General features: G+C 35.4%; 1 protein-coding gene across 3 annotated transcripts; it reads left to right on the forward strand.

The window, feature by feature from the left end:
- The first annotated feature begins 1,925 nt into the window (after positions 1-1,925).
- Positions 1,926-9,059, forward strand: LOC107468930 (mediator of RNA polymerase II transcription subunit 18). 3 transcript variants are annotated; one of them, XM_021134267.2, is made up of 8 exons: positions 1,926-2,241; positions 2,578-2,671; positions 2,768-2,900; positions 5,969-6,020; positions 6,778-6,877; positions 7,492-7,549; positions 7,639-7,995; positions 8,688-9,059. In XM_021134267.2, the coding sequence occupies exons 4-8, from the start codon at positions 5,985-5,987 to the stop codon at positions 8,788-8,790; spliced, it is 654 nt and encodes a 217-aa protein (XP_020989926.1). In that variant the 5' UTR covers positions 1,926-2,241; positions 2,578-2,671; positions 2,768-2,900; positions 5,969-5,984; the 3' UTR covers positions 8,791-9,059. The 3 variants fall into 3 exon arrangements, with proteins under 3 accessions (XP_020989926.1, XP_015943796.1, XP_052111771.1); XM_016088310.3 differs by lacking the exons at positions 2,578-2,671; positions 2,768-2,900; XM_052255811.1 differs by lacking the exons at positions 1,926-2,241; positions 2,578-2,671; positions 2,768-2,900 and adding an exon at positions 2,501-2,539.
- The last annotated feature ends 297 nt before the right edge of the window (positions 9,060-9,356 follow it).

Genomic DNA, 9,356 nt, shown 5'->3' on the forward strand with positions numbered 1-9,356 from the left:
TTATTTAGCCCACTAAAGGGCTTAGTCATGTGGAAAAGATAGAAGAAAATTCTCAAAGAGGTCGGGAAATCCAAAGCGTGACTAATAAATTGGTAAATTTTCAGAAAACCCCAAGAATTGGGGTGAAGCTGGGTAGGGGCAACTCGACAGTGGTGCAAAACAGACATCTCAAAATGCGAGAAAGGAAGAAAAACACCCAAACGGGTGATCATACATTCATACATAAAGAAAAAATGAGGGGCCGCCTCATCGGCCCTCCCAAAACAAACCCGGTCTTCTGGACCCGGGACTACCAACTCATACTTTGGCTCGTCCTCCTCAGAAGTACAAATCATGTGGTGAGTACGAAGATGAGTAATAAACTCAGCATCGACCAAGGGTTCCTCCCCTAGGACTGTGTCTTGCCCGGACTGCCCTAATGATTTGCAGAAGGATATGCATTATTGTGGTGGGGTCTTTGTTTGTCGTCCCAACAGAAACTTAACTTCATCTCTACGTTTGATAACACAAAGGATAGTAATATTAACATTTCAAAGATAAATAAAAAATCGGTGTTTATGTTTATGAATTATGACTACTTGTCCTTGTCCCGATGCAATGCAGTACCATGACCCATCATCACCCACAAACCCAACCAAAAAAATATTAAAATGACATCACCAATTGCAGAATTTTTATTTCATGCAATATACTGAGACTTTGTTTGATAAAGTTTTTATTTTTTAAAAATAATTTATAAAAATAAAAGATAAATTTTTAAAAGTCTTAATACTTGTGTCTGGTAAAATTAAATTAAAAATGACTTTTAATAAATACTGTTCATACCCTGGCCCAATAACAAAGGTCCAGGATCAAGCAAAAGACCTAATCCCAAGGGTTGGGCCTCACCAGTACCAATCTCCATCCTATGAAGTCGGTACTCACCACGACCTGTTCTAAAGAAGTCGGGCACGAGATTAGCTGGCGGATAAGCACTCATTCAAATGAGTAACTGCCCCTAGAATCTCTCTAACCACTTCCACGAACCATATCTTAACCTCCCTAAGATAATGGGACGGTTAACGCCCTAAAAATATGGCACTACTCCAACGGTGGTTATTGGCTCTCCACTATAAGTACACTGACACCCCTCAGGTATCTCTAAGCCCAATACTCTCTAGACCTGCTCACACCCTTGCTAACTTAGGCATCGGAGTGTCTTTGCAGGTACCACCCCCATCTCCTCGCACAAACAAGTCGGACGGAGCCTCCCGAGTTGCAGATCCATTCGGAGTCCTCCTCCTTCACACATTTGGGCCAACCAACTCCATCCAGTCCATCAATCTCCGGTTACCCACTGTAACAAAAAGTATTAACAAATTCTATAAAAAAAATATTAATAAGTAATTATTTTATTATACTGTTTAATATTTGTTATAGTATAATAAATATTTAAATATAAATTTATAATTAAGTATTTATAGTTTAAATATAAATATTTTTTGTAGTTTTACAAGAATAATACATTAATTGTTTAATGATTTTATCAATATGCATTAAAAGTTTCATTAATGTAATGTGTTCTAAGATACCGTGCTAATACATATTATAATATTAATTGTTTAATGATTTTTTAAATGCTTTGTTTTTATAATTTTAAATGAAAAAAAAAGGTGAATGCTGTAGTGCCTAAAAAGCAATGTTCTAAAAATTGGACCGAACTGACCGGTCGAACCGGTTCAACCGAAAATCGGGGTAGAAAACGGTTTGATCCTTATATTAAAACCGCTGATGATAAAACCGCAAAAAAACCATTGAATCGGCTAGTAACCGGTCGGTTGGATTGCATGGGAAACCGACCGGTTCGTATGAAACGCTGTCGTTTTAATTTGCTAAGGGAAAAAAAAACAAAAACAAAAAAAACCCACCCACCCCCAGTTCCCACGCGAGTTCAGTCCCTCACCCCACCAAACACCCAGCTCATTCCAGCTCCCTGGCGAAACACACAGCAAGCCCTAGCTCCTTCCCAACCCAAAAATCCAGCTTCCTGGACGGAACTGCCGCCGCCGTTCGTCTGTGTTAGCGTCTCCGCGGCCTCTTCCTTCTCCTTCTCCGTGGCGTCTCCCCTTTCTAGCTCGGCACGTCTTCCATTCCCAAGTGAAATCGCTGCTCCAGGCCTCCAGCTGGTGCGCCGTGGTGTCGCCGTCGTCTGGCCGTCGTGTCTTCGTCGTCCCGCCGTCGTCTTCCTGCTGCCAGTGGAAGGTTAGTGAAACTGTGATTTACTGATTTGAGGTTAGTGGAAAGTTGAGTCTGTTACTCTCTTTCAGGGATTTGAGGTTGAATTTGTAATTTGTGATTTCTTGGGTCTTTTGTAATGTTGCTGATTTGAGTTTGGAATTTGTGATTACTAATTTACTGATTTGAGGTTAGTGGAAAGTTGAGTCTGTATTACTCTATTTTAGGGATTTGAGGTTGAATTTGTGATTTGTGATTTCTTGGGTCTTTTGTAATGCTGCTGATTTGAATTTGGAATTTGTGATTACTGATTTACTGATTTGAGGTTAGTGGAAAGTTGAGTCTGTGTTACTCTGTTTTTAGGGATTTGAGGTTGAATTTTTGAGGTTAGTGGAAATGGAAGCTCTGACATTTTTGTCAAGCTGAATATGCAACCCTCTGCCTCTAGTTTAACAATGTATGGTTTGGGATAATAATATATTCTGTGCGTATATATATATATATATATATGGAAGTGGGAGACATTAATGGGCAAGTGGGTTGCGGCTTTCAGTTAAGGGGGCTATGCCATTGGATGAAGGGTTGGCAATTGGATTCAATACATCTAATGTGATCAAGTGGAAGGAAGCAAAACTGCAAAACAAAACAAGGGGTTGCAAAATACAAAAATAAATTGAAGTTAGCTGGTATAAATTTAGTTTGATCAATGCTGCTGATTTGAGTTTGGAATTTGTGATTACTATTTACTGATTTGAGGTTAGTGGAAAGTTGAGTATGTGTTACTCTGTTTCAGGGATTTGAGGTTGAATTTGTGATTTGTGATTTCTTGGGTCTTTTATAATGCTGTTGATTTGAGTTTGGAATTTGTGATTACTGATTAGTGACTTGTTAAGCTGCTATTGTTAACTTGTTATGCAATTATGCTGCTGTTTTGTTATGGATTTATGGCACTAGTGTTTTGAATTTTGAATTTGTGATTAGTGATTTTGTTATGCTGCTGTTTTGAATTAATTTAGGGGTGATTATTTGTTATGCTACTTTTTTGAATTAATTTAGGAGTGATTAATGATTATTTCTAGTTGTACTGTTGCTGTTTGCACCATTGCTCTTTTCATTATTTAACTTTGTATTTTGAGAAGATCATATGGATTTGGTTGATATTTCATATAATGTTTTAAATTTGGAAGATATTTAAGATTTATATTAGACTATAATATTTTATGATGTTTATTTATAATTTATTTATTATTTTATTCTGAAACGGTTCTTTCGGTTGAACCACCAGTTGAACCGGTTAGACCAGTAAACCAGTGAACCAGTATGTAGAGCAGTTTGATGACCGGTCCGGTTTTTCGAACCTTGCTAAAAAGTGGTGCCTACTTATTAAAAAAGGTTAAAAATTAATATTTAATTTAAAAAATATAAAAATAAATAATTTTAAAAAAATCAAAACTTATTACAAAAAGTAAGTTAGGCAAAATTTAGACACCAACTTATAAGCTACGTAGAATTGGCAAAAAAAAATAAAATAGTTGAGCTCGAGGCACTAACCGAATCCGGTGAGTCTCACGCATAGGCATAGCCCCCATACATCAGAGATGAGAGACATTGCCCTAGGCCCTAGAGCCTCTCATCCCACACCTTCTCCATCGCCGAACAGCTCTTCGTCGCCCAGAGGGTGCCATCGCCGCCGGCGTTGCCACAAAACCCTCAAGTCGCTGCTGGACTAGCCTCCCACTTCTCCCGTCGACGTCGCTCACCTTCACAAAACCCTGCTCACGTTCGTTCTCTTCTCACCGGCGCGCCTTAGCTCCGTCGCGGTCCTCTTCCCGGCGTTGCTTTCGTTCTCTCCTCGGCGTCTCTCTCTCTCTGTTCAAGCTAGCTCTCTCTCTCCGATTTCACTGTATCTCACCGTGGGTAAGCCTCCACTGCTTCTTCAGTTTCATTTAGGTGTAAATATAGGATTACTGGCCCTAATTTCCTTTTAGTTTTGATAAATCCAATTTTATTCTTCAATCTCACCTAACACCTTATTCTATTTTCTCGATTCAAACTTTAGTTCGTAGCATTTAGAGAAACACATCACATAAATTTTTTCGGTCATAATTAATGTCTATGTCACTTGCAATCTACCCTATAATTTCTAGACTTGTATGATTCATAGATTCAATTTTGAAGAATTCAAATTCATTTCATTATAGACATTCAATATTATTTAACGACTGAACTATGTTGCAAATTGGATAAGCAAGAAATTTCTGTACTAAAGTTTTCACCAACTAAAAATTTAATTGCTTGAAGAGATTTTGAAGTTGTGATCAGAAGGAACCACAAACTAAGTGAGCGATTCATTAACAACATCGTCATTAGTTTTTTTTTTTCTCTTTGGACATCTGAGTATATTTGTACTAATCTCCATTTGTCTGTTCTCTGTTTTGGTATTTTTGGCTTTTTCCTTTTTGATAGATGAGACTTGCATCATCTTCTTTTATCATCTGAGTATATGACTTGATCGGTTCACTAGCCAGTTCGGCGCTCCCAATCTTGTATTTTATAGTGATACAAGCATGTGATGCAGTTGTATTAACTAACTGTGCCAGCTAACTAGCTAAGGCTCATTGTGCCAGCTCAGCCTAACTCCTTAATGGAAAGTTTTCAAGTATATTAAGATCAACGGTTAAAAATTACTGAAACACCGGTATACCAGTACACTTGAAAATTTTCCCTACTTAACTGGTATTAACTAATTGTTAAGGCTAGCTAGTGAAGTGACTCATGCAATCTACGTATCTATTCTCTTTCAACAGATTTCATAGAGAAACTTGTTCGTACTAGGTTTGTAGAGAAAACAATTTCACCTGCTATTTTAATTTCTTACAGTTTGAAGGTAAGTTTAGAATCAAGCTTTGTAGGAAGGCTAATAAAACGAGAAAATAAGTGTTTAATTACTTTTAAATTAAGACAGTAGATTTTTATATAATAATACTTACAAATTCAATAAAAACTAATATCTCACTAGCTCACTTTATCCTTTTTTCAATCTTCTCATTTTAGAGAATTAATCCCTAATTTTACAATTCGAACTCAATTCTTAACTTATCCAATAAAAAACTGGATAAGATTGGGTTAACATATTATGTTGAAAATTATATATACCAAATTAATAAAATGTTAAACTTAAATATTAAAGTATATAAATATCATATTATGTTTATATCAAAATAAATGATTATGAAATAAAAATAACATTAATAATATAAAAATATTACTAAAGTATAAAATATAACATTTCTTTATTAATTTTATTAGAAATATATTTTTAGTTATCAAATATAATCGGACCTCATCAAATCTACTCAAATCTAACCAAAAATAATATTAAATCAAAAGATAAATCCAAACCGTTAAAATATGATTAACCGAATTTAGGATTGGATCGATCATGTGCATCTGTAGTTCACAACACTACTTGAGAGAATAGAATTTAAGGACCACAGTGTACCTTAAATAGTGTAGGTCCTGCTAAGCCCCTCTTTCTTTTTCTTCTTTCTTGATTCGTCTTCCAAGAGTTCGCACACTCTGTACTTCTTGTTAGAGCATCTCAACCACCATCCGCCACCACCGTGCACTCTCTCTCTGCTGTGACTCTCTTTCCTCTTCTACCTTCTTCTTTCACATTTTTTGTATTGCATGAAATAGGGAAATATTTGACGAGTTGCATAAACAGCTTTGTAACACTTGGTGTCTAATGCAGTGGAACAAAGGTGAATATGGAATGTGTGGTTCAAGGTATTATAGAGACACAGGTGATTTTATGCATTTTCTTTTGATTTTTAAATTTATTTGCTTTTCCCTAGAGTTTGAGATGTTTCAGTTGCTTCAAATTATAGCTATCTAGGGTGTGAATTGTTCCCTTGAAAGGTAGCATAGGATTTCGGTACTCGTATAATTTCAAAAACATAGTACCTTATTGAATGTATCATATTTTTAATTTCCTGTAGTGTGGGTTTTGCATTGAGAAGCTTTCATAAAGAAGCAAAACTTTGACTATCACAATTATCTAAATATATGCTATTGTAATACTCAAACATTACACGCTGATATTTGAACAGAACCTTCTAATATTATAAAAATACTGAATTTTCCTCACAAAGGACTTCAAGATTGTCACCCATATTGGCCATTATCACTTCCGCAATACTTTTCAAGTAAATTGCTTTAAACCTCTTTTAATATTTATGTTGACACTGTTCTCATTATCTTTCTTGTTGGACTGAGGTATTCTACTATTTTGAATGAGTATACAAGGTGGTTTATCATAGTGGAGTTTATTTTGTTCAGAATCTCTATGTGCAAGAAAAGTAGAAAACAAGTTTATTTCTGAATCTAACGCCCATCAATGCGTGCATTTCTCTGGTTCCACTTTCTAAATAAGAATTAAGTGATCCTTTCTTTTAGCTCGATAATTCTATCTTAATGTATTATTTTAAATTTTTACCAAGGAAAGGAAAGCATTGTGTTCAAGTTGACCTTGGCATCTGATATTTTGTAATCTTTTTGCAGCATGTTGAGGCCCTTGAGATTCTTCTTCAAGGGCTATGTGGCGTCCAAAGAGAGCGATTAAGGATTCATGAAATTTGCCTCAAGAGTGGTCCAAATCTTGGTTAGTGTTTTCTTGTGATAATATGTGATGTTGTAGCCAGCAAGGCAAATGCATTATCTGTCAGTGTTCCTTTATTCCAAGGTGAAAGAAATTTTATTGCTAAAGAATAAGGAAATAGTATTATTTATCATTTTGTAAACAAACAGTGAATAACTCACCTTTAACAATGGCAAAGATAAATGCTTGTTTTTAAGCATTCAAGCACCATTTTCTGTCTAACTTGGTGGAAGCAAATCAGCAAAACAGAATTACATCTCTAAACCAAGCCTCTGTAGGCTGAAGTGTCATGTACTCTTTTTTTTTTTCTCTGAAGTTCAGCTTGCCATGATTTGTTGATTTATCATTTCTATGCTGTTACTTGATAGCTATTGTGCTCTTCTATTGATTTTTCAATTAATGCATGAATCACCAAAGAATTATACTTATCCCAGTATATGATGTGTTTACTGTTCTGGATTTTTCCTACATTGATGTGGGATGTTTCCACACCTTTAGTGATTCTCTTAACATTATTATTCTAGTGTTACTTAATCACTTGAAAACAACATCGAGTATATGATATAAGAATTTGGAGTTTTTCAAGTTGGACATGATTTTATTGGCTTTCTTTCCAGGCCCTGTAGCATCTGAGGTTCGACTTTTATGTGATCTTGAGCAGGCTGAACCATCATGGTAAACCATGCAGTATTGTCGCCATTCACTTATTAGAACTTTTCTCATGTCCATATAAAAATCTATTAAATGCTTGGTGACTTGTTCAGGACTGTAAGACATATTGGGGGTGCAATGAGGGGTGCCGGTGCTGAACAAATTTCAGTTCTGGTTAGGACAATGGTTGAAAGCAAAGCAAGCAAGAATGTGCTTCGTATGTTTTATTTACTTGGGTACAAGTTAGACCATGAACTGCTTAGAGTGGGATTTTCTTTCCATTTTAACAGGGGTGCACAAATCACTGTAACGGTGTCATCAATCAATAAAATGCTAAAGGTGCATGCAACGGACGAGGCTGTACCGGTAACGCCTGGTATACAGTTGGTGGAAGTAACTGCACCTGCAACTGGTGAAACCTATGCTGAAGTTGCTTCTGCAGTTTCATCCTTTTGTGAATATCTTGCACCGTAAGAAACTTTTATTGTCTTCCTTCTGCAAATTTTCTATAGTGTATGTTTTCAACTTTTCCGGGGCTTAAGTGGTAGCTTTTGTATACCTGGTGGCGGCTAATTGTCGGATATAGTCTGTTGCCAACTTACAGGTTGAATTGGTGCAATGGCAAAGTTGTTGCCTTGCTACTTGGAGCTTACAAATTTAAATTCTGGAAACAATCTTTCTATTTGTACAAGGCTGCATACACCTACTCTTTTTATACTGTATGAGGCTAAATTTTGAACAAATTACACTAACCCCCGAAGATTTGGCGATATTACATATAAGATTTCACCATTTGTAAAAAATATATGCTAATCTCCCATGAGAATAATACATACTCTCTATCCCATCATTTTATAAAATGTGACAGAAAATTCAGTGTAGGTATGACAAATCAAGGGGATTTTGTGTGATATAATCTAAGTTGGGAGGCTAAAATAATATCCCCTAGAATTTTAATCTGGAATGTTTTGTCACATTGCCATGCATGCTCTTGTAAAGTCTAACTATCCTATTCGAATAAGTCACGAGGTAGATTATCATTTTTGAACCCTTCTGTCATATCATATTACTAACATATCCTTCTGTCATGAAGATTATCATACTTTGTATTGTTCATTCATATTACTAACACGTACAACTGTTTGACTTCAATTTTTATCAGGCTTTTGCATCTGTCAAAACCAGGCATTTCAACTGGAGTTGTTCCTACGGCTGCTGCAGCTGCAGCATCCCTTATGTCTGACGGTGGTGGTACAACTTTGTAGTGTGCTTGTAATGTATAGATACAAAATTCTTGTACACTATTAAACTTTCATGTTACACATGATTAGTTGTTAATTGAAACAAGGAATGGAACTCCATTGACACAAGTTGCTTTGGAGTGGCATAAGTTTTATAACGGAAAAGAAGAGAAATGCGTGAAAACTGTTATTGCTCATCAACTTCCAAACTTACAGTGCATTTTTTAATATTTGTTTGGGTAAAGTATATTTCGAAAAATATTAATAATACCGGTAGCTTTTAATTAATTTTATTTTATTCTTAACATTTGAAATAAATTTTAATTGTCTCTAATTTTAATATTTTGACGATGAACATATGGTTTATTTCTTTTTCCCTTTATATTATTATCGTTCCACACTTTTGTCGGAAATAGATCTTCTCAATTGTTAAAAAAAATTGAGGGAGTAAAGTGTGATCTATAATCTTTCAATGCTATCTCTTTCTCATTTTTTTTGCCTTACTTATAAAAATTAACGGTGAGAGATTACATTTTACTCTCTTAATTGTTAAAAAAAATTGAGAAGATTTATTTTCTTTTTGTCTCCTG

The sequence above is a fragment of the Arachis duranensis genome, chromosome 10 (assembly GCF_000817695.3).
Source record: "Arachis duranensis cultivar V14167 chromosome 10, aradu.V14167.gnm2.J7QH, whole genome shotgun sequence".
In the NCBI taxonomy this organism is placed as follows: Eukaryota; Viridiplantae; Streptophyta; class Magnoliopsida; order Fabales; family Fabaceae; genus Arachis; species Arachis duranensis.

Excerpts from the sequence above, each read along its gene's own strand:
- LOC107468930 (XM_021134267.2), top strand. The coding sequence starts at position 5,985 with ATGGAATGTGTGGTTCAAGGTATTATAGAGACACAG. Across the intron at positions 6,878-7,491 it reads CAAGAGTGGTCCAAATCTTG|GCCCTGTAGCATCTGAGGTT; the intron begins GTTAGTGTTTTC and ends CTTTCTTTCCAG. Across the intron at positions 7,550-7,638 it reads GAGCAGGCTGAACCATCATG|GACTGTAAGACATATTGGGG; the intron begins GTAAACCATGCA and ends TGACTTGTTCAG.